The 25,657-nt window shown below is 49.9% G+C and overlaps 1 protein-coding gene across 1 annotated transcript in view; it reads right to left on the minus strand.

Annotated features, from left to right (window-relative positions):
* Positions 1-25,657, minus strand: part of LOC147633934 (uncharacterized) — a 60,486-nt gene that overhangs the window by 34,298 nt on the left and 531 nt on the right. Inside the window, exons 2-5 of the mRNA XM_086805003.1 lie at positions 24,278-24,377; positions 23,857-24,169; positions 23,007-23,150; positions 13,699-13,800 (exon numbers count right to left, since the gene is read on the minus strand). Coding sequence (XP_086661129.1) covers positions 13,699-13,800; positions 23,007-23,150; positions 23,857-24,169; positions 24,278-24,377 — 659 coding nt within the window. The remainder of the gene's footprint in view (positions 1-13,698; positions 13,801-23,006; positions 23,151-23,856; positions 24,170-24,277; positions 24,378-25,657) is intronic.

The following is a 25,657-nucleotide window of genomic DNA, read 5'->3' on the forward strand; positions in this document are numbered from 1 at the left end:
CTAACAAATCTGCCATCGCGGGGATGTAACTGAAAAAGGGTGGGTGGGTGGGAAAAAAAACTCTAAACCTGCAAGTGGCTGTCCAGCACTTTAGCCCGCCTTCCTCTTGCAACTTCTCTTCCCGAACAGTCCAAACAGTCCACCAATCAGCAGCGTAATTATCCCCCTCTTGCTCAGAAAACTCCCAAGATCTATCAAGAGCCTAGGGCTCTGATACCATGTCAAAACACACAGCGGAAATGATAACCAAACTTGAGACCACAAGAGCAAGTAGAGTGCAAAAAATAGACAGCACAAGAGAAGGAGAGAGATAGGCGTATAACTCTTCTCTATACACAAGATCCCGAGAAATAACTGAATGAGTACAATGTGGGGCAATGGGGCCTATTTATATGGCCCCATCATGCAGTCGGCCAACACTAGTGGCCCTCACGACTGGGCACATCCAATCGGCCAGCAGAGAAAAATACCACGACCCCTCCTGATGAAGTCGGCCAGCTCTTGGTACACATGAGTGCAGTCGGCCAGCATCAAAGGCTCCTGCCAGCCTGTGGCAGCCACCCACATCATGGAAAAAATGGGGAAAAAATACGGGGAGTGAGGAAAAATGATAAAACACCTATACAGGGCGGGCACACCCACAACAGAGGCCCTGGTGTCTGATAAAGATAGGAGATGACAAGGGAGTTATGCAAGGGAATGTTGGTGTATTTGCGAATACCCAAGAGTTCAAAGACATTATGGAGAGGGAAGTTTGGGAAGTTATTCCCTAGGTACTATGGACCTTTCTGGATCCTTAAGAAGATTAGAGAGGTATCCTATAAGCTAGAATTGCCTCTAAATATGGAAGTTCATAAAAAATGAATTAATATGATTTTTCTTAAGGGAAGATTTTCAGCTTAAGAGATGCCTGAAAGGCAGCACAAGTCATCGCTGCAGCGCGTGTAGTCCGCTGCCCCCTGCGCCTCCCCCTTCGCAGTCGCCGCCGCCTCCTCCCCCTCCTCCTTCACCCGCCTGTCCCCGCAGCCCTTCCTCCCCTCCGCCTTCACCCGCCTGTCCCCGCAGCCCTTCCGCCCTTCCTCCCCTCCGCCTTCTTCCCGCCTGCCCCCCTCTGCCCCCCGCCTGAGCCAGACCCTTCCGCCCCCGGCCTCCCTCTTCCGCGCCGCCCTCCACTCCCCCCCCCTTTCTCGCCTTCTCTGCGCAGCCCCCCCTCGCCATCTTTCTGCCTCCGCCTCTCTCCCTCCCCCCCGCCCCCCTTTTTCCACCTCCTTTTCCCCCCCCTCCTTGCGTCGTCGGCTTCTCCGCCCCCCGTCCCTGCCTCTCCCTATCTCCCTGCCTCAGCCCCCCCATCCCCCCCCCCCTTTTTTGTTTTTCGGCGTCTTCAGCGGAGTGGCGTGGTCTTTCTTGGGTTCGTCTCGTCGATTCAGCCAGTACCTGGTCTTTTTCCCCTAGGAGGACTCCATGGCAGCCTCTCCGTCAGCCCCGACCGATACAGGTCTTCGACTAGACTTCTCAGATGCAGAGCAGCAGCTTCTCGCGTCCTCCGTTTCTTCTTTGGAGGCCTCCTCCTTGGTTTGCAAGGTGGTGGGTAGCCGCCCAATGCGGAGAGAGTTACGCGACCTACTTCAGGGTAGCCTCATCGGCGAGACTGCCAGAATCGTCAGCGTGGATTTTTTAGGCCGCGGCTACTACCAGGTGGAGTTCGAGTCCCCACCAGCAGCTCAGAGGGTGCTGGCTCGGAGCCCCATTGCCCTACGCTCCTCTCGGGCGTTCTTGGCGCGATGGACACACGGTTTCGACCCATCGTCTGATCCACTGGCAGGCGCGACTGGATTCCCCATCACCGTCTGCTTTCCAGGTCTCCGAAGGGAGTACTTGCCCCTCCTGCCGGCCATAGGCAAGGCTTTCGGGCAGGTGTTGGAGGTGCCACAGACCGCGGCTTCAGTGGTTGCTCGGGCAGCAGGACTCCCGGCCATTCGTGTTGTTGTTTCGTCACCGGAGTCCCTCCCGAAGACGATCCTCCTCCCTTGTCTTTCTGGAGGACATCTGATTCAGCGCGTGGAGTATTCGGGCCTCCCCGGTCAGTGCTTCATATGTCGGGAGATGGGCCATCTCGCACGCTCCTGTCCCCGCAAGGGGGCTAATCCTTCACGCTTTGCTGCCTCTGGACCCCCTGCGGGAGACCCGAGCGGTGGCCATCCACCTCCGAGACCGGACATCTCTGGCTCGTCACAGCAGGCGCCACCATCGGACGAGCAGGCTCCGGCGGAGGATGCCGCACAGACTCAGGAGGCTGGAGGCTGGCAGGAGGTTCGCCGGCGGAAACGCCCGGCTCGCAGGGACCGTCGCAGACGCCAGCAGGCAGCGCAGGCTGGCGGACAGGATGGTGGACGGGCGACTCCGGCTGGCCCACAGGCACCTACCCGCATTTATGCTCCAGTCAGGGATAGGCGGCCGGTAGGTCCCACCCCGATGGACGAGGATTCAGTCTCAGTGCCCGTTGCTGAGGCCGATGGAGGAGTCTCCCACGTGGAGACCCCACTCCCGCCTCCCCCCGCGGGGGGCCCCGCCCCCTCCTTGGAGCAGTTCCCTGAGGATCCCCGGCCGCACTCTGCGACCCCCGGCTCCCCTCCCCCCCACCCGGAGAGCACTCTTCCCTCCTCCCCCCCTCCCCCCCCCGCCCCCCCCCTCCCTCCTCCCCCGGCGGCCCCCCCTGACTCCTATCCTCTGGCAGATGCCTTTCCATCCTCCCCTCGCTCTCCCCCCTCCTCGCCGCGCGCCCCCATCCCTCCCTCAGCCTCTCCAGGATACTTCGCCAAACCACCCACTGCCCCGGGGCAGCGCAGCTGGGTAGGCCAGAGTTCAGTCCAGCGGTTGTTTCACCGCCTCTCCGGGCCGGTGGAGATGGCGATCCTCGCTTCACCCGCCACAGAGTTCGCCCCAGCCTCCCCTGGGGGGCCCCCGCGAGTGATGGGGCTACCAGTGGATTACAGTTTTTTCAGGTGCCTCCAGCTGGATGCTGGCCCATTCGAGACTCTGGTCGCGCCCCTGCGAGTTTGCGTGGTGTGCCATCCCTCGCGTTCTCCTTCAGTGGTGAGCAGCATGGTGGCCTTCTCCTTTCCTCTCAGCGTTGCCCCAGACACAGCCTGGGATTGCAGCTCTGTAGAGGAAGTTCTGCGTGACCAGATACTGGAGTTTTCTCACCACTTCAGCGACCTGGGGCTCACGGATCTACTGCAAACCAGACTTCACTCAGCCCGCATGAGCCTGTTTGGTATAGGAGATTGGCGGGTGGATCCGGTCCACACATCAGTTGAGGCGGTGCTACTGATTCTCCTCCATGCCGCCCCGAGGGTGCAGCCTTCCTTTAGGTACTTATATGCAGAGGATTGGTCTCACGCCTATGCTCTGGATAGGGCGAAGGCGGAGTGGAGCTGGACTCAGACACAGGTCACCCTCTTTCTGGAGAGACTCCGCACCCGGACAGACAGTGATTATTCTCCCTCCAAGCCGGCGCCCAAGACTCCTAGAGTGGAGGGCAGATCATCCGGGCCGGCTGAGAGGGGTGAGCCAGTGGCGGCTTCTTCACTTGCCTCAGCTCATCCATGAGGATCCTCTCATGGAACATCCAGGGTCTCGGTGGACATCGCTGCCACATTGGTCGGGGCAGACTTCGTCAGGAGATCCAGAGGGCTCTCGTTGGAGGACCCATAGATATTCTTTTCATCCAGGAGCACCACCTTTCTGCCGGGCGTACCCGCATCTGCGGGAAGATCTTGCCAGGCAGGAGTCACACTTTTTGGTCCCCGGCATATGGCCCCCAGGGGAACCAGGGCGGAGTATGCATCTCAGTCAGCGAGCAGCTTCTTTCTGAGGTTGTGGACTCTGGCACTCTGGTTCAGGGTCGAGCGCAGTGGGTCATCCTTCGGGTTGGGGAAGACCGCATTGGCTTCCTCAACTTCTACGCCCCTAACGGGGCGTCCGGGAGAGCCGAGTTCTGGAGCACCATCAGGCAGTCCCTCCCCTTGGCAGACCACTGGTGCCTAGGAGGGGATTGCAACATGCTGGAGGACGCAGAGGATAGGATGGGGGGCAGCCAGGAGACCATTCATGGGCCAGAGCTAGCTGCCTGGGAGGAGCTAGTGCTACAGGTGAGAGGCCAGGATCCGTGGACTCTCCCGGAGTTTGGCAGGTTGCAGGGGAGTCTATCTTTCTCGCGCTCGGATAGACGAGCCACAGGCGTTAACCTTTCCCGCATCGACAGATTCTACATTGATGAGTGGGCCTGTGATAGAGGCGGCACTGTGGGCATACTTGCTGGCTCCTCCTTTTCAGACCACTTCCCAGTGCTTCTCCAGATTGAGGACCCTACGAGAGGAGAGCGGGGCCAGAGCGTCCGGATTCCTGATTGTCTCATAGAGGAGCCTGAGATCGTGCTCAGAGTTGAGCAGGTCTGGCAGGAGCTACAGTTCAGGAGAGGCTCGGCAGCCAGTGATCTTGCCAGTGGCTTGCAGGAGATTAGTCGGATGCTCAGACTGGCTGCCTTGGACCGTCTGGAGGCCTTCAGGGAGCAGGAGAGGAGCCTACGGAGGAGTTTAGCGTCTCTCCAGAGACTCCACGAGAGAGATCCTCTGAGCCCTTGGATCTCTGAGCAGATGGAGACAGCTCGCACTGAGATCAGATCCATCGAGGAGAGGCGGGTGGAGTTCCGATTCCATGCTCGGTCTTCTTTTTGGACTCAGGCTGGAGATAGAGTGACTCGGGATTTCTTTGAGGCGACTGGGCCTCGCTTCAGACGAGAGGGTCTCAGGCGGCTTCGTCAGGCTGATGGCCAGGTTGTGGTGGATCCCCCCAGGGTGCGGGCGATAGCCACAGATTTTTACAGGGTTCTTCTCTCTGCTGAGCCGGCAGACGACAGGGTGAGAGAGGCTAGGGAGGCAGTCTGGAGCTTCACGAGACCGGTTGTGCCGGCCCATCTGCAGCACTCCCTTCTCTCCCCCTTCTCGGATACGGAACTGGAGGAGGCTCTTCAGGCATTACCGCGGGGCAAATGCCCAGGAGAGGACGGTCTTTCAGTGGCTTTCTTCCAGAGGTACTGGGGCCTCCTTCATAGGGGCTTCAGATTGGCATTCCAGGAGATTATGGAGACGGGAGTCATGCCGGACAGCATTGCAGAGGGGTTGATTCACTTGATCCCCAAAGAGGGCGGAGACAGACTGGAGATTAGACAGTGGAGACCGATCACCTTGCTAGGCACGGCCTACAAGGTCCTAGCTAAGGCGATCAGCAGGCGGCTTCAGCCTCACCTTCCGGACATCATCCACTCCACGCAGACAGGCTTCATCCAGGATCGGAGCATTCTGGATAACATTTTCTCTTTCTGGGAGGCTACGGCCTTGGCTAGATTGCGGCAGGAGGATTTGGCGGTGCTCCTTCTCGACTTCGAGAAGGCATATGATCGGGTGGACTGGGCCTTCTTGGAAGGCACTATGGAGAGGATGGGCTTCCCCCCTCAGTGGATCCGTGGGGTATCTGCACTCTACACTTCGGCTCATAGCCAGGTGCTGATACAGGGTGTGTGCGGTGAGAGGTTCCAGCTTTCGCGCTCGGTGCGGCAGGGGTGCCCCTTGGCGCCCTTTCTTTTTCTTTTTGTGGCGGAGGCCATGAGCACCTTTTTGACGGCACAGGATACAGGTTTGAGGGGCCTCCAGCTTCCCATCCGCACCTCGGAGGAGCTCCTAGACTCGGAGTTTGCGGATGACACTGCTGTCTATCTTCAGGGAGGTGAGGAGAACCTCCGCCGCTTCGCCTCAGCCATGGACAGGTTTTGCAGAGCCTCGGGCGCTTTGATCAACTGGCACAAGTCGTGTGGGCTGTGGGTCAGTTCTATGCCCCCCCCGACTTGGAGGCCAGTTGATGGTTTTCAGTGGCTGCCCCCCGGCACTACAGTGCGTTATCTGGGCTGCTATGTGGGCATTGATATATCTCCGGAGCAGCAGATAGCCCCCCTTCTTCTGAGCATTCGGAAGAAGCTTCTGTATTGGAGTACTGCTCGTTTATCTCTGGCTGGCCGCGTAGTGGTGGCCAACCAGGTTCTGCTCGCTACCATGTGGTACATCACTTCCTGCTGGGCCTTCTCTCGGGCGTGCATCGGCCAGGTGCAGAGGCTCATCAGGAACTTTCTTTGGTCCGGAGGCGATGGGCGACCCGCTAGGGCAAAGGTGGCATGGGCTGTGATCACTCAGCCGAGGGAGAGAGGCGGCTTGGGCATTGTAGATCCTATTTGCCAAAGCCGAGCTTTGCTTGGCAAGCTGGTAGTTCGTGGTCTCCTGCCAGGTGTTGAGCCGTGGAAGGAGCTTCTTGTTTCCAGGATGCTCAGCCGCACTCCGTCTCTTAGCGGCCCCTGGAACCCCAGCATCAGGTGGATCTTTACGGAGCAGCGCTCCAGAGGAGTGGGCCTTGGCTTCGAGGAGCGTTTTGCAGCCAGCCTTCTGAGGGCCTGGGCGCATCTGAGGCCTGCACTCTTCCAGACTCCCCCGGGCACCGATGAGGAGCGCCTGAGGCAGCCATTGATCTGGAACCCCTTGATTCGTCTCCCCAGTGGCCATATGGTTGGCTCGCGGTCTCACGTGTCGTGGGGCCCGTTGAGCTCCGGCCCAGCCCAGTCCCTAGACGACTGGATATGTTTTCAGCAGCTGCCTCCAGAGGCTCAGGAGAGGAGACTCAGTGGGATGAGGGGCAGAGAGTTGATGAGACAGGATATTGAGGCGGCCATCCCCCGGGAGTGGCGGACCCCAGTACAGGACCCTTCACCTCCACAGTGGATGGGTGTCTTTACTCGGCATGAGATCCTCCTAGCGGTCTGCGGCACAGCGGAGAGAGTCGCCCCACTCACTTTCGAGGTGGGAGAGGGTGGCCAACTTCAGAGGTCACGACTAGATTTGGATGGGTTCCAGGGTTGTATCCTTCAGAGGGTTCGGGTGGTCGGCTTTCATCAGAGACAGTGGTATGTAGACCCCTCACCGGCCTCGATAGGGGAGGATTGTTCTTGGAGACTCTGGGCTTGGGACAGCAAGCCTCTTATTCGCCTTCAGTGGGACCCAGGGGAGTGGTTTTGGCGAGATCCCTACTCGGCCCCTACCAGCCCTGCCATTCCCTTTTTTCAGTACACAGCGAGGCTGGGGCGGCGGATTCAGAGACACAGGATAGAGAGCACCCCGGCAGCGGCCGAGCATTGGCGGCGACAGGGGCTCTCCCCTGCCTTTCTTAGGGACTTCTGGCAGCGCCTTTGGGCCAGCTTCCGTCCCCGGAAGGTGACGCTTTTTCTCTGGCTCACAGCGCATAGAGGATTGGCTGTGGGGGCTTGGCTTGCTTTTGGTAGACACCCAGCGTCCTGCCCTCGGTGCGATCATGCACAGGAGTCACAGCGGCACTGCTTATGGGATTGCCCACAGGCACAGCAGGTCTGGCAGCGCGCTCTCAGGATGGTTTTTGCAGGTTCTCCAGGGGAGATGTTGGTGACATGGGGTGCGGTAGCTTGGGCCACGGATAGTGGCCCTGCACTTGGATATGAGGACGCTCCTGGCAGTGTGACCATCCAGGTCTCTGACAGGGCGATGGCGGTGGTTCCGACACCAGACTTCTCCTCGGCAGCCTCTCAGGAGGGGGTCGGGCAGAGATGGGAGTTGATCAGCAGCATGACGGCCTGGCACATATGGAGAGCCCGATGCAGGGAGGCCATTGACCACCAGACGACTCCACCGGCGGAGGTCATACAGGCCCTCTGGGTGGACATCATCCACACCTTGAGAGGACACTGGGGGAAACTCCAGGGAGACTCGGATCGCATGAGAGGGCGCCGCAAGGCTTTCCTCCGCACTTGGCAGCCTGGCCCTTTCCTCACCGCGAGGGACGAGGATGTCATTTGGCACTATCGGCCGCCAGTTTGGCTTTTCTCACCTCCTTCATGTATTACTAGGTAGCCCCCCCAGAGAGCGGCCAGCCACGGGGGGGAGCTCAGGTGTTCATTGTGTTTTATCCCTCCTTGCGAGGTGAGCTTTGTAGCCATATGGCGTTTTCTCATTAACTAATAGAAGGATCTTTTTTCCGGAAAGAAAAAAAAAAAATATGGAAGTTCATCCGGTCTTTCAAGTCACTAAACCGAAATAGATGTTGGGAACTAAGGATAGCATTGTGACTCCTTAGGAGCTTGTCGAGGTTGAGGACTTGTCATGTGTTCCGCATGAACTGAAAATGGTGATTGAAATAAGTTGATACCTGAGTATAAAATTAAGTGGCAAGATAGGACAAAGGAGGACTCGTCTTGGAAGACAGTTGCTAGTTTACAGCATAGGTTCCTTGGTTTTCTTGCTTAGACAAATTTTGTTTCCAAGAGTGGAAATGTCCGAGCGGCGAGGAGGGGAAGTATGTAATGTACCTAGAGTTAATCCTCGAATTAGCGAGCCTAATCCAGCAAGGTTAGGGGACCCTGGGATTAGGAGATAGTAGGTAGATGCAAAGGGCTAAGGTTCACAGTTAATAAAACTAGGCTACTGGCTGTCTTGCAGGTTAGCTATTTATAGCGACAATTATCACTATATAAGTGATGCCTTGGGTTATTATTTTGTAGTCAGTCGTGCGGTGCACTTCTGCTGGGTCTGTGACTAGACCAGAGTTTCTACTCCTGCCATGGACATGGCAAATCACAAATAGTCTTGCCGAGGGCCCCTATGGGCAAGCACTCTTGGTATGGGACGCCAGTACTAACTGGCATGTATCTATGGAAGTGGAACCTTAGCCCCTAGCTCGGGGGTGGATCGAAGTACTGATCCTACGATTGGGTGGATCGAAGTACTGATCCTACGATTGGGTGGTCAGCTTGCCTGCACCCCTCTAATCTTATTCAGATTGTGTTTAGGAGATCTTGGTTAGTCACACCTGGGAGGCCTAAGTATGTTGTGTACCTAGAGCTAATCCTCGGATTAGGCAGCCTAATCCAACAAGGTTAGGGAACCCAAGGATTAGGAGATAGCAGGCTGATGTTGAGGGCTAAGGTTCAAAATTAATGAAACTAGGCTATTGGCTATCTATAGACTATAGCAGGTTAGCTATTTATAGCGGCACTTATCACTGTATACGTGATGCCTTGATAATTGTGTAGTAAGTTGTGCAGTGCACTTCTCATGGGTATGTGCCTGGACCAGAGTTTCTACTCTTGCCGTGGACATGGCAAATCACAGATATTCTTGCCGAGGACCTGTGGGCAAGCACTGGTGGTATGGATGCCAGTGCTACCTAGCATGTATATGTGGAGTGGAGCCTTAGCCCTTGGCTTGGGGGTGGATCGAACTATTGTTCCTACGGCTAGGTGGTGAGCTTGCCCGCACCTCTTTTATTTGGTTTTCTCTAATCTTGTTTTGGACTGTGTTTAGGAGATCTTGGTTAGACAGACCTGGGAGGCTGAACACGTGTCGGTTAAAAAGGTAGTACAAGTAGCCATGTGATTAATACAAGGTTCCAGTATGTACAGTGGGGTTAGAGGAAAGCATGCATCATCCAATAATAGTATGCCCAGGATCTACAGTTGACGAGTGGTAGGTCCAGATTGATGGCGGCCGGGGTGTCTGGCTCTTAGAAGGGATCGCGGTCTCTCCCTCTAGTGATTGTGGGTGCCTGTGGCCAAAGTTTCCCGTGGTTGGGTGTGTAGTGAGCCATCATTGTGATCCCTATGTCCGTGTGAAGGCTGGGTGGCATTCTCTGTCATCGACAAGTGCAACTGAAAGAAGTCTATAATAGAGGTCTGAAAGGCATCTCACTGGCTGGGTGGCATTCTTTGTCGTCGACAAGTGCACCCGAAAGAAGTCTATAATAAAGGTCTGAAAGGCATCTCGCTGGCTGGGTGACATTCTCTGTCATCGTCGACAAGTGCAATCTAAAGAATTCTATAATAGAGGTCTGAAAGGCATCTCAGTGGCTCTGACTCCCTGGGAGCTATCTCAGCATGACCTCTCAGTGGCAGAGAGAGAGAGAGAGAGCAAAAAACAAGAAAGAAAGATTGTATTGAACATATAGGTCTATGAGGCTTAACATGAGTGCATATGTTCATGAATACCTCCATGTCAGAAACATGAAAGAAAAAATAAAAATGAGAGAGAGAGAGAGAGAGAGAGAGAGAGAGAGAGAGAAGAAGAAGAAGAAGAAGAAGATTGTATTATCGTCCACTGGGGGCCAAATATGACCCATGGGACCAACAAACTAGTACAAGACAAAAAAAAAAAGTCTCCTTCTGTTACTATGAAGGGTAAAATAGCAAGCTAGTGTGTGGCATAATGTGACTCAAGCTCCTCTCTATGTTTGAAGAGTCAATGATGAATGCCCCCAAAACAGTGGATGTGGCTGTAAGCAATACTTGTGGCAGAGAGAGAGAGAGAGAAAACATCTAGAAAAGACCCAAAGGGTCTATGAGACCAAAAGTGTTGAAAAAAAAAAAAATCCATGAGGTAACCAGATCATGGAAAGATAAATAAAATAAAAACATCCAACTCCACATACTTATTGATCATGTGAAAATACGATAGAATACAATAAAGTAAAGTAGCCACCTCTCTCGCATCCTACACACCAATGTACTACAATATCTATGATCTCAAGAAACCCTCTATGTCCACTTCCTGTAGGATGGCCTCCCCGTCTCTAAAGAATCTCCTAGACCTAGAGATGCTGCACACTGGGCGTCTAGGGCAGGGGGCGTCTAGTGAGCTCCATGTCTGCTAAGAATCAAGAATAGCCCATGAAAAGTGCTATACTGGAAGATGCCTAAAGTATTTCCATAATATTCTATCAATATAATACAGGGTCAAATGAAAAGAAATGAGGATGAGGTACATAGACCACTAATGATCTCTTCTTATGCAAGTCTAAATACAGAATCTTCCATGCATCTGCCAAAGTGGTCTAAAATCAGTGGCTACCCACGTGGGCTCTGTATTTGAGTTCGTCTTTGTACTCCATGTGTTAGCCTGCCTCCCATTCCTCGGTCTCCATGCCATTGCGAGTCTCTCAGATATTTCAAGACAAGTTCCTCGTGGTACAAGTCTGGTTTTGACATGACAGTCCTAGATGAGAGTCGCTTGGTTCGTGTGCCTTACACTGCCCTAAAAGGTAACGAAAGATGTGAGAAGTGTCTGTGTGGTGCCCACCACTTGGCCAGTGTCCACCAATTCCATTCCTCATATCCTTGGAACTAGCATCTACATTATCCACCTGATGAGTTAACTTTGCTCTTGAACCAATTTGAGCTTATGTATCAACTCTACCTCGTGAACCAATTTGAGCTTATGTATCAACTCTTGGCCTCGAAACATGCCACATACATTCCTGAACCAATTTGAGCTTATCAACTCTACCTCGTGGCTTGTCTCTACATGTGTTACATCCCTAACTGGGTTGAGTCCAGTATTAACCTGAAGTTGGATGACCTGAGGCCAAGGGGATGGGCTAACCTTGATCAACTAGGTTAAGAGTTAAAGGACTAAGTTGGGCTTTGGGGCTGATAAGAACCTGGGCAGGAAGCTAGGGCTAGCAAGAATGAGGAGATAGTCTTGGGTCAGGTTAAAAGTAACCACTAGCTAAAAAAGGAAAAAGCCTAAGTACAGGGCTACATGCTAATAATTGCAAGTCCAGGCTATAAAAGAGTACCTAGGGCAGTTACGCATGACATCATGTCATGAGCGTGGATCCTCGCACACGAGAGTAGCAGACACCAAGCTCTATTACTGTGGGAGGGCTAACTAAGGCAATCTAGACCTTAGGCTCGGGGGTGGTTCCAGATGGGAACCTAGGGGTGTGACAAGTGAGCCGCGGCCCGCTAGCTATCACAGTCATCGTCTTCAAATTTGAAGCACGTTATCTTTACTCAAGAAGGGTTCCAGGTATGTGCAACCCTTGCATTGATATTAGAGCCAAAGCTGTTGGTGAGAGCTTTTGACGAGCTGTTGATGACATAGCAAGTGCTTCATCCTCACACCTGCTTTTCCGACCATGACACAAAAGCTTCCACAAAAACTGAATTTACACCTTTTGATGCCTAAGGGCAAGTTGACATGAAAGGGAGGAAGTCGTGACACAGGAAAAAGGGCCAATTGACTGTTGATGCCATGGGAAAGGCTTTTCAGTCGTTGCATTTCTACCTATGTTGTAAGATCACCTCAAGAACGCCTGCAGGGGGTGCTTTGCATGAGGGAAAAATCAGGTGGGAGGGAGGATATCATGACAAGGGAAAGTAGGTAGTTGACTCTGGTTTGTCTCAAAGAGCAGGCTGATTTTTGTACTCCTCAAGTACAACCACATGTTGCATGGCAGGTTGTCCAAGCAGCAAGCCATACAAATTAGCACAGCAAGCTGAATAGGCAGCAATTGTACAGGCCGTACGACTGCATGAATTGTTGTACAGCTGCACAGATGCTCATACAGGTTTCTGGATGACCATACAGGGGACCAACACGTCATGGATATGTGGGCTGGTGCAGATGTCTAAAATTGGCTAAGAAACGGGAAGGGTAGCCATGGGCTCCCACATTTGTAGGGTGGGTTACTTTTGTTCCCACTTTTGTAGGTGAAAAGTGGAAAGTTGCACCCAAATACATTGGGGAGAGAATTCTCCGACATTTGGATGAGGGAAGAAAGAGGTTGCACCCACATTTGTTGGCAAAAAAGTTGCTCCCATATTACGCAGGGCCAGGAGTGTTCAGCAAGGGGTTATGTCTCGGTGGCATGGGATGCCAAGGCCTGGTAACATGGCAGGGCTAACTTGGGGCAACGTAGACCTCAAGCTTGGAGGTAATTCTGGATGGGAACCCACCGTTTGTAGGTGAACCGCTGGCCAAATTCTATTGCAACATGCAAACCAGTGTTCAGCTGCCTAAAGATATTCTCAACACGTGAATTCCTAGGCATTTCGACCCAGGACATGTACAAATCCCTACCTTCAGCAAGATCGCCTCAGACCACCATGTCCATGGCAGGAGTAAGCCTCTTGGTCCATGTCCATACCATAATGAATAATAATAACCCAAGACTCACTTATATAGTGACTTATTACTGCTATAAATAACCATCCAGTTATTAATAGCCAATAACCAAGGATTTATTAATATTGAACCTTAGCCACCCATCCAAACCTACTTCCCCTAATCCTATTGGATTAGTCCCTAACCCGAGGGTTAGTGTCAGGTACGTAACACAAGTTGAAAATTGGATTTCAAAAGAGTTATGATTCTCATGAAAGGACCCAATCTCTACAAAAAAGTAACATCTCAAAGTCGATAGACAAGACCATGGATAATAAACATTACAATAAGATCATCTTTGATCTTAATTTGTTTGAGGCTCTTAATAACGTGTAAAAGAAAAAAACTTTGCATATTGTTCATCAAGCTAACTAGGCTTCCAAGGCAGTATTTGTAAGCCAAGGTAGTATTTGTAAGCACGTGTGTACACAAAGAGCTAAGTTGTAAAGGTGGAATATAGGATTTTCAAGACTTTACCTCTATAGTTCAAGCCAAACACACCATGCTATAAACGGACTTGAGCCATGCTCATCAACATCAAAGTAAGTATTTTTGAAAAGAAAACATAAATGTCATCTGAAATTAGAAATTTTCACAACTTCAGTTCTATAATGGAGGAGAGAATGCATACCTTCTCAATAGCCTCTTCTGTAAATGGGTGCCAGTACCTCATTCCAACATAAATTTTTGCTGGAAGGTTCTTTTCTAGCAAAGCCTCCTTCAAAGCATTTGCCTACATGAGAGAGTACTATAATTACATACTAGGCATGTAAGAAATATAAGCAAAGATATGAAAAATATTTGCCAAATACACACACAATATGTACTCCCATAAAAGAACCTGAACTTCAAAGATATGACATGAAAAACATTTGCAAAATACACACACAATATGTGCTCCCATAAAAGAACCTGAACTTCAAAACCTTCTTGCCAATGTTCACACAGAGAGGCAACTATTGATTAACCGGGGAGGAGGGGGGGGGGGGGGGGGGAACTTCTAAAACAGGCACACAATACAGGTTTTGAAAGTTTCAATCGCCAAGGGGGAGGTTCCATACATCCATACAAGTGTACATGACATAATCTATATGGCCAAGAGTAGGGGTCAACAAGTATAGATGAAAGGAGGCCCTTTTAAAAGCCTGTAAGAAACTTCTAAAACTCCTAAGGAGTGTTTTCATATATAAAAGGATAAATTTTGTAACGTCTCGTATAGATTGAGCTGGATACAAAAGAGTTTCAAAGCAACCCTGCTTAATAGATCCACTGGGATACTCCAGCCATTGAACATCTCATGGCTATCGCTTTCTTAGTGGACCATCTAAGATCCACAAACCTTTTGATAACAATCAATTCATCCTTCTTGTAACTTGGCTTGCTTTGAATCCCCTTCTCATCAGTTGCCAGAATCTGTCTAGGTAGTACTACTAATGGAAGGTAGCTCGGTACCTCTGTTTGATCTTTAATGCTCTTCAAAGAATTATATGCATATCACATAATCTGACAAGACCCTCCAAACTCTAGGCATCTAGGCATCTCTTACCTGTGCTGCACCCACTGTTGCTGCTGCCGCTCAATCTCCACCTCATGTGCTACTCTCTTCGCGTGCTGTTCTGACCTTTTTTACTTCGTGTGCTGCTGGCTGCGCTACCTGTAGCATGCGCGCTGTGCCACCTGCCACTACCAACCACCTGACGTCACATAGCCTCTGCCGCCTCTGTACTCCGATGTCCCTGCTGCACCATGTAACTGCCTGTGCACAACCTACATGGCTGCTGCTCGGTGCCTTTCACAGCTGGGCGTCCATTAACCTGGGCAGCCATCATCTCCCGGTCCCTTGCCCATTTTGCCCAAAAATAGATTTATTCCAAAAAAAAAAACTCGATCCCCCCCTGTTATCCCCAGATTCCCTGCATAACCAGCAAACCAGGCAATTAGAATGTAAATAACAGATGGAACATCATATAACTCAGATCAGAAAAATGGGGAGGACAGCCAGGGAAATTGATGCAGGCCCTCAACAACATGGATACATAAATCACCAACACAGACAAACTGGGGGCCATGGCACTGCATGCTCGTGATGCATTCACGAGCATCAAGGAGATTCTGTTACAGCAGGAGGGACACCTGGAAAAACAGATTACAGATTTACAGGACCCCACGTGGAGGACATGGAAGCTATGAAGGCCCAATACAACAAGGAAATTTCTGATTTGAATGTATCCCTACAAGAATTGAAAGACCCCACCATCATAGCTGAAGAAGATGGAGCACTAGTACTTGAGTTGGATCAGCTCAAAGAAGGCAAATGACAAACTCTGCAAGGAACTCCAAGAGGCCAAGTCAGAGATCATGGAGAGGCTTACCCAAAAGGTGGAAGCCACCAAATCCAATATCCAAGAAGCAAACACCCACCTAAGGAAGGATTTCCAGGCCATCTTGAAATGGGTTGAGGTCGCCAAGAAAGAACCTTGATCCCTCTCCTATTGTATGGAGAGGATATAGTACTAGTTTCAAATTCAGCCAAGATTTTACAGAGGCACTTGCATGCATTACACACCTTCTGTGAGTGGCTGCACCTCACGGTTAGCCTTGGGAAGACCAAGATTATGTTCTTTAACACCTCTCACTCGGTAGCATCCAGCCATCAATTCACCTACATGGGAGACCCCGTGGATAGTCACATCATATGTACACTGGGAGCCCCCTTCTCCGGCCCAATTTTCACCATATGCCTAGCAGCCAAGGCTAGATTGAGGAGAGGCTACACAACTCTAGCCCTCCTTGAGAGACAGTGCTTTCAGACACACTTCCGAGAACCTAGTACTAAGGGATGGCTCTGCGACACCTAGTAACCCCAGTGGTGATGTATGGGGTCCCTTACTGCGGACAGGACCTCAGAGAAGAGGATTGGAGGACAATTGAGAGGCTTCAGGTCATGGTGTTCTCCCACATGATCATTCAATCTGATCTCCTCAGCCTACACACCCTCACCATGTGGCTCACTCCCCTGGAGCTAACCACAAAGATGCAATTCCACAAAGATCACTTCCTGAGGGTCACAGAAAATGGATTCATCTAGAGGCCATGATACCTGCACAGACATATGTCACGTGTCATACGGATCGCGATTGGGCAGATCCTGGTTTCATCTCACTGTCTCAGAGTAGAGACAAGGAGATTAGAGGGCATTGCCACAAAAGATAAGATATGTGGACTTTACTCCACATAGGTTGAGACGGAGAAGCACTACATTTTGCAGATGTCCAGCATAGTATGGGATCTGTATGAAATTCTATTGCCTCTTCTAAGAAGAATTTGTTCCATTGTCCAAGACCATTGATTTCCTCAACCAGCGATGCCTAGTACTTTACCTTATAGAGCTGAGCAGGCACAGAGACTCCCTCCTCAAAGATAGCAGAGCCCAACCTTGGGACACCTCACAGCTGACCATTACTAGCTGCTTCTAGGTACAAGATGGCAACACTAGATACCTGAGCCCGCACACCCACCCAGGAGGGCCAATCGCCCTGCTGCACCGATCCAAAGCCCACCTCAACCACCTAGTCACCTTGGATTGCGCTCGCCAGCTACAGCACACTTGACGTCCACAGGCCCCCAGTCCGTGGCAACCATCCATTCCAGATCGGGGAGATTCTACAGGGACATGGGGACAATGTCTTGCTCCTGGTGGCATGGCGAGTCTTTCGACAGTCAGACTCCCTTATGCTGGATTCTAGATGGATGAGGATGATACCACACACATGAGATCTCCTTTGTACTGATACGGAGACATATTTGCCATGCTCTCTATGATGCTCACTATGATGGTGATGATGATGATGATGCAATAGACATACAGCTAATGTATCCTTGTGTATCAGCTTTTTAGATTCTGTCTTTTCCATGGCTCGGTATCACATGGAACCATTGTAATACTTTGGTCTCAAAGACCCATTGGGGCTTTTGAAGATGATAATATAACCTTCTTTCTTTTTTACACGCTACCTTTTGGTCCATGTACCTTTTGGTCTTATAGACCAGTTTAGGTCCTCTACTATATGGTGCCCCCATCTGGGGACCGAGCCTAGATCGCCGCCGCTGCCGCACGGGAGGGGCCTACGATGGATGGGGGTCTATGGAGAGACTCTTGTTATGATGATTGCTAGGATGATACGCAGTAAGCCATCAGTCCCATGTGAGATCATTTGAGCAGAGATGGCTGCTGCACCACTCGTAGTAAAGGCTCTTACCAGGTCAGTATCTTTCCTCCACAGTTTATGGGAGCTCCCTCGACATAGATATGCTAGGCTTGCTTTGGAGTCATCACGACAGCTTGAAGAAAGGGGAGATGAGACATGCTGGTATGCACAGATGACTACATGGTTCGGTCTACATGGGATCTCAATGGATAGATTGCCACCTTTTCAGTACTCTTTAGATGCCCCTTCTATGCCTTTGTGCACCACTCAGAGGTGAACAGAATCATCAAGCAGGATATTATCAGATTAGACACTGAGAGGACATGGGTATCACCAATGGCCCCTCTAGGGATGAAGATGAGTTTTTACAGAGATCACTTGCTTCGCCTCACAGAGGATGGTTTCATCACTCGTCTAAGATACAAGGACATACATTTGTCACATGGCATCAGATGCCGCTTCCTCGGCTCCCTCAGCCTCGCTTATCCCACCCACCCTTCCTCAGGCCCCCAAGGCAACAACATAATTTTCTTCTCAGGCCCCCAAGGAGGCAGGAACATAATCTTCTCTCTCTCTTTCTCTCTTTCGCTTGCACCAAGATGAAGAGATCCCAGAAATGGGAGGCCCTGCATTCAGAACTGAATGCAATCATTGACCAGATGGAGAAATACGTGCTTGCAAGCTCAGAGAAGCTAGAGAAGCACCCCTTAGGCGGATGGGGAAAAGATGGGCTGAAAGGTATCAGGGACATCCTGATATGCCAGGAAGATACACAGGATAGGGAAATTAAAGAGCTCAAGGAAGCCCATGTGACCGAAGCAGAAAAGTGGAAGGCACAGGTTGAAGACCTCAAGGAGGAGCTACATGAATGCAAAGCACATATGAAAGAAATTAATCCCTCTCTTGCCTCGGAGGTTGAAAGCCTAAAAAACAAACTGTAGGAAGGTTTAGTAGCCACAAAGGAGGAGATGGAGAAAGGGTGGGCCGGAGTGGTTAAGCAAGAAGGAGAGAAAGAATGGACAGAAGTGGTGAGAAAACACGCCACACCCATGCCCATCATACATGATACGCTGGAAAAGGGGAAGAGGAGGAAGGTCAGCGCTCTTCATGTGAGGGTGACACGCCTAAAGGAGGGGGAATCTCCCAAGGCTGACGCTCTAGCCCTATGCAAGAAACTCAAAGTGGAAGGGACCCCTTATGTGGACACATGGCGTGTGGGACGAGACACCTCACGAGAGCACCCCCTCATCTCGAAATTCTCAGACCTTGCTAGCCGAGACACCTTCATGGACACACGGACAGCTCTCCGAGGGGAGAAGATATACCTAGGGGACGATCTCACCCAAACCTAGGTAGAGCACAGATGGGCAAACATGCGCAAGGTGCATGAGGCCCGCAAGACAGGAAAGTGGGCAATATACAGGGACGGGCGAGTCATCATCACAGAGCGGCGTCCCAAATAGGGACGCGGGATCTGTGGGACCCATAGTCACATGGGACGTGAAATGGGGGCGGAAAAGCTTGAGAATGGCCATTCCCTATGACTATAGAGTGACATGGGACGGGAATGGGAACGGGAAGATGCTGCCATCCCCAACATTCCCAAGTCTAAAAATGCCCATTCCCTGTTACTATGGTGGGACCATACACCTGGTGTCGGTAGTTTGGAACTGCAATGGGGCACTATGGTCAGACATTGGGGGACTTAGGGAAGTTTTTACACAGAGGGACGTTATCTTCTTCACAGAGACCCAACAGAGGGCTACCACGCATTTCAAGCTATGAGTCATGCACATGTGGTGGGGTACACAGGTGTGGCCAGGTCACATCTACAGTCCATGATCACCATAGTCCGCAAGGACACAGAGGCACACTTTATGTGGGTGAGGTTACAGGTAACACTAGAGAGATGTACACACATTGCAGTATGTTACTTCCCACCTAGGACGTCCTCATATGCTATTTTGGAGGAGGGAGAGCAGTTTTATCCCCTCCATGTAGACATCATTGAGTTCTCATGCTTGGGCAAAGTTCTCCTTTTAAGGGATTTCAACACCAGGACTCAAAGCGAGCAAGCATCTCTATATGACTAGGAGGAGCGGACCATGCACGAGATAGACTCAGAGGAGATTGGCATTCAGCGAGCATCACAGGACAAAGGGGACATCACAAGATCACGGAGAGTGTTCCTCATGCTGGGGACCACACATGGCTTACCCATCTTCAACGGGATGTCCTGTTGGCCTTCTTCCGGAGAGCTCACGTCCTTCCCACATGGTGGAGGCTCGAGTACAGCGGATTACCCGATGGGATCTCCGGCTCTAGCCACATTCATGCATACCTTCACCATTCCCACCCGCTCCCTTGGAGCCGACCACGCCTATCTCTCCTTCAACCTCAGCTTTTCCCAACCATCCTCAACACCACCGCCCATCTCCCACTACACTTGCCTAGGCCTCTTCCTACTAGAGCTTCACCGCTACAGAGACTCACTGATTAGGAAGTCGAGACCCATGGGAGACACCCACCCCGGCCCAAAGCGACCATCACTCAGTTCTTTCGACCATGAGAGGATGCCCCACCAGCTATGGATGACATACCCACAGCCTCATTGAGCCACATTCTTGAGTGCCCGCTGTAACAAGCGGCGGTGAGTGGCCGGGGGACTAGGGCCTTTGACACACTTGTTGATACCATCAATGCATATTAAAACATTTAAACATGGCCACAGCCTTAACACATATCCATCATCACTTTGCATAAAACATAAAGCTGGACAAAACATCCACAAATGCTGAAAATGGAGCTTGCACGTGTGACACCGCATAGAGGCCGGAATGGGCCGACCCCCCCCTTGGAGTATTTTATTACCCAAGGAGAATAATATCATGTACAAGCTTTGAGGGCCTTACTCTCCCCACGGGAGATGCCGGATTATCCATATACAAATGCCATAACACAGCCCAACACAAGGCTACCAAGCCGGAACATAGGCTGTAGAAATGCCGAGCCAACAATATAATCCATATACCTCCGTGTGGGTACTGATTCTTCCCCAAAAACCACGGGTCTTCATGCAATAGAGCTGGTATAGCAGGTACAACTCTCCATTCAGCCGGTACAGTAGGTACAATGGCTGGTACAGCCGGTACAGTGGCTGGTACAACAGGTACAGCAAGTACAAATGCTGGTACAGCAGGTACGATGGCTGGTACAGCCGGTACGGTGGCTGGTACAGCAAGTACAATGGCTGGTACAGCCGGTACGGTGGCTGGTACAGCAAGTATGGTGGCTGGTACAGCAAGTACCGTGGCTGGTACAGCAGGTACAGCAAGTACAAAAGCTGGTACAACACATACAATGGCTAGAAATCATAATAAATGATTGAATACCCTTGCCTTCAGTATTTCTTCGCGATGGAAGCCTCCAAAACAGTCCCCAACAGCCGGTATTCTTCATGGGCAGCCTTCAAGCGAGAGAGAAAGAGAGTAGCCATCATTAGAGAAACCTTCAACGGTGGTAGAGGCTAGTGTGCGGCAAGAGAGCCTCTATTAATGAAGAGAGGGCTCCAATTTATAGATTTGGGCCTCCCATGAGCTAAAATGGCAAGAGAAGGCTACAATGACAAGTGGAGAGCCACACAATAGCTGAAGTGACAAGTGTGAGGCCACTTGTCTCATTTTGATCCATTTTCTAACAAGTGTCAGGCCACTTGTCTCACTTTGATCCACTTTCTTGCCACATGTCCCAATCTAAGAGATGGATTCTCCCATAATCTTTAGCTCTAAAAATATCCCAACTAGTAGACATTCTGTCATAGGCACGTTGCCAACTCTTGGTATCTGCTCAATTCCAGATGTAATGACGCGAACAGAATTTCCATCGGAGTCGGGCCAAAAATAGCAACTCTCCTAAATTTTAGGAGTGTGGTCCTTTGTATTCTAGGATAATCCCCCATTCCCAAAGCTTGTACTTTCCAAATATTTAAACATCCTGGAGTCCACCAGACCCCTTTCAGACTGGGAAATGTCCAGGCTAGTGACACCCGCCGACAGTCGACCCCCCACCAAACCCCACTCCCCGCTGGCGTGACTCTAGACCGGGCCACGGCACTACAACGAGCCCCGACGCCCCAAACTCCTTGGACCTCGCCAGCAACACAGAAATCAGCCCCAACTTGAGGAGATCTTGGAGAGGCATAGAGCATTGATAGGTGAATAATAATCACATTTACAAACCTGAGATCACTTTCTGTGTACTCACCATAGTTGTCAAGTATGATACCATACGATTCGCACGATGCGAATCGCGATATTGTACGGGAAAATACGGTATGATATTTAAAAAAAATATCTTATTGTACGATAAAACACAGTGTTTTAAAAAATTACTTATAAACTTAGGTATTTCTAATTTTGAGATATGGAGTATTTTAAAAAGGAGGGAAGCATCATAGTACACAGGAAGCTCGAACAGCCATAGACAAGAAAAAACAAGACCATTACTCCCCCCAAAAAAAATTTGGAAAAAAAATCGGGAAAGAAAAATTCTCAGAAAAATCCATACAATTCCGTACGGTATCGTGCCATACAATATGCCGTCGTACGGAGACAACTATGGTACTCACGTACATGCTGTACTCTAGAACTTTGGAAAATCACCACTTATGAGAACCCTGCTGGCACCTTGACCAAGTTAATGGATGTCACTTGACACCAGATCCGTTTTCGATTACTGGTCTTACACACATATTGATATATTAAGTACAGGCGAGGGCAGGTGGGTTTGTAAATGTGATTATTATTTTATTCATAACTTTTGTTTAAGCATTGATAGAACGTTGATCAAAGAAGTAATTACAAAGTGACGTGTTGCCTCATTCAACATCACGCCTCTAGGCATGAATACAGCACACAGAATAATGAAGGCTCTGTTGCAGTTTCTATGATAGAGGTAGCAGGAGCTGGAGAGTTGCACTTTTCTTTTAACTCAAGTCTAAAAAGCAGGAGTTTAAGCTCTCAACATGGGCAGGTTGCATCTGTAAGCAGGTGGTCAGGTCATTTGACAACAAGACACTAGCAAGATGATGATGGACTAGCATGAACCTAGTCGCTGACGCTTTTCTACGGAGAACTTTGGCCTAGTGGCACGAGACACCATAGTGAGAATACAGGGATTGAGGCATTTCTGCAACTGATGCACCAATGCCTAAGAATAACAATGTTATTCTAAGGCAGGGCTTAACAATACACACTGCTTTCATGGCCATTTGCAGCATGCTCAAACATTAGCACTTCTGTCTGACTCTGGATGCCCTGCAGCTGTGCATGCAATGCCCTTTAAGGTGGCTAACAATCAGAGACTTTACAAAGATAACTGGATGCAAACTACACCTAACATGCCTCGGCAATACGTAAAAGTAAACCTCTGAGCATTATAATGGGACAACTACACATGTCGTCACATACAGAAGTTACATGTGGAAACTCGTTAACCAGTGGAGAAACTCAGCAATGGGGGCAGAGAGCACACCATACTTCAATGCTCAGCCTACTATAAAGTCTGAGGCCAAATTTTTCATTAAGGGAAGTACCAAGCTCACCATTGGCAGGGCTGGCATCAGGCCATGGATCTTCTATGATATGTATACATGCTTCCTGCAAGGAAGGCCTTAGCACACATTTATGTGACGAGAGTTTTAGATAACCATGCATGCAACGATGGATCTAACCTGGTCCTCTGTTATCTTGCGTAAAGGTGATCCTCCACCAATGGCAGCATACCCCGCCTTGCTCTTAGGAGCTCGTATGAAGGAGATTAACTTAGCAAGTGGTTGCTGAAAAATTTTCAATAGCCTTGGCAGCCGAATGATATCCTGCATCCAAATAAAAGAAGGTTGTCATATGATGTTTTCTTGTGTTTCCAAAACTGTGTACCCTTTATATGTAACTGAACAGCTGAAATGAGGCATTGGTGTGAAGGTGTGAGATAAGAGGATTTTCTGCATAAGAGTATCATGAACTGCAACCCATCTGTCCAGCTCCAATCTAAGAATGTGAGGTCAAATGCCTAAACGATGCTCCATGCATGGCTGGTGAGATCAAAAATCAAAGCGAAAGAGTTTTGTTGCACTCAAGAGCTTCAACCTGATGGAATTATTGCACATGCCTGTGTGCACGTGTGTGCCAGCCTGCCTGTGGGCATGTGTGTGGGTGTGCCATGCATGCGTGCATGTGTGTGTGTGTGTGTGTGTGTGTGTGTGTGTGTGCCCGTGATCTGGATTACCCTGCATACTTGTCATACATTGCTATCTTTTGATGTTGTAGCTGCATGTCCTCTTTCTGGGGACTGATTACTGTAACATAAATATAAATAGACTTCACCCAAAAAAAAGTGTGTGTTGGGGAGGGAGGGGGACCGCCGCGGGCGGGGGGGTAGGGGGGGGGGGGGGGGGGGGGGTAGGGTAGGGTAGTGCACGCATGCTCTCATGTGTAAACATGCCTACATGCACAAATGAAAGCATACAATTGAAATGAGAACGCAAGTAACATCCAAGGATGCTACTTGATACAAGTTCTTACTGGATCTGCAAAAAGGTTGTACAGAAACGGTTGCACGTCATCAAGTGTCTCTGGTCCCCCCAGATTCAGTAATAAAACGCCCACCTTTTCCTTCCCGTCTTCATAAAGCCTAAGAGTGTCACGGGGTTCTTTCTCTGGCAAATTTGCCTTGACTGAAAATACTTGAGGGTAGTCCCTTCCCGCATTTGAACTGGATGCATGTTCAAAAGAAAGTGATGCTGTAATGCTTCTTTTGTTCCTCTTGCCAAAACCATTCCAGTCTTCGCACAAACTTGTCTTGGTTCCTCGGGCTGCTTTACTTACATCATGTGATCTGCCATGTAGATTGCACCATGTATTAGACCACAGCCACAAGGCCTTTTTCATATGCAAGACTGAGTTTGAAAGAAAACTACCAGTTAAAATCAACCAGGAGATATACCGACAAACAACAAAGGCTCTTGGAACTTCACATAGTCGACGACAACCCTTATTCCCTGAATACATATGTGCTTGGCGAGTTGTGGAAATGAGATTGCCATCTGCTAAACACAACAGATCAGCTGCAAAAAAATGCTTTCCAACAATAGCTTCAATAAGATGGCCAATCCCCTTGAAAGGCCCTTCGTGCATGTGTGTGTGTGTGTGTGTGTGTGAGAGAGAGAGAGAGAGAGAGAGAGAGAGAGAGTATGTGTGGGGGTGTGAGGAGGAGAGGGAAAGGAGAGGCAGGGACGGGAAAGACAGTTTTTAGCCTTTCAGTTTGACCCTAGCCCTTCACTCCTGACCTTGCGTTGCGGTGACAGATCCTGCAATCAGGTGTTCTATCCAGCTATCCATGTACAAACTAGTGACACATACAGAGACCCAGCCCAAACCAGGTAAGCCACATGCATGTCATAACCCTCTTGCCTCCTTATTTGTGGCAAAACCATTCACTTGTGATTTTGATGACCTACCCAGCATTTTGACGGTTGATTATACTTCCCCATGTACAAACAACACATAGGAGAAGCCATCGAGACAAGGACCACACACTACAAGATCAGGCAAGCCACATGACTACACTTCACTCCTCACAGCACAAATCTATCATAAAACCAACACACATTCATCATCATACATTTTAAACAAATGATTTATGTAACTGAAAGTAGCCAGTCTCTTTGTGTGACTCATTCTATCCACTGAACTTATCATGAGCCCTTTATTTAATTGCATGGATCTTAAGCACATAACTACTGTATTTAATATCATCTGCAAACTTGTCATGTTTGAATGATAGTATCTTCCTCATTGCTGAATTTCCTTAGGTCCTCAATATGTAAAGGTGTTTCTACTACTACTCAAGTTTTATTAACATAATTCTCATTCATCAAATGGAACATGAGAGTCTTCTTTCCTTGATTCCCCACCTTTTTGCCAAGCCCTAGGGGGGTCACTACATGAAAACCATATATATGAGGTGCATTCGAGAGACATTTTTAAAAACCCTTATCTGCAAATATGGACTAGCTTTAACAAGAAGCTTAATTTTAATATAACAAGAAGTTTGAACTTGCCCTGTCATACCTCATCAACTTCTTCCTTCAATCAAATAACCTTCCTAGCTTGCAAGGGTAGGTCAGCGGGCCTTGGACACCATTGCTAGTACCTCTCACCACTCACACATGATCTGTCTGGTCTATGCCATTAGTCTCCTAAAACCTTGAGTATTGATTCAATATCAGCCTTGATTCAGTGGTCCTTGGCATCTAATATGGGCATGTATCAGCCTTGATTCAGTGGTCCTTGGCATCTAATATGGGCATGTAACATCAACAAA

The sequence above is a fragment of the Cibotium barometz genome, chromosome 11 (assembly GCF_041138505.1).
Source record: "Cibotium barometz isolate CiBa-2024 chromosome 11, ASM4113850v1, whole genome shotgun sequence".
NCBI lineage: Eukaryota > Viridiplantae > Streptophyta > Polypodiopsida > Cyatheales > Cibotiaceae > Cibotium > Cibotium barometz.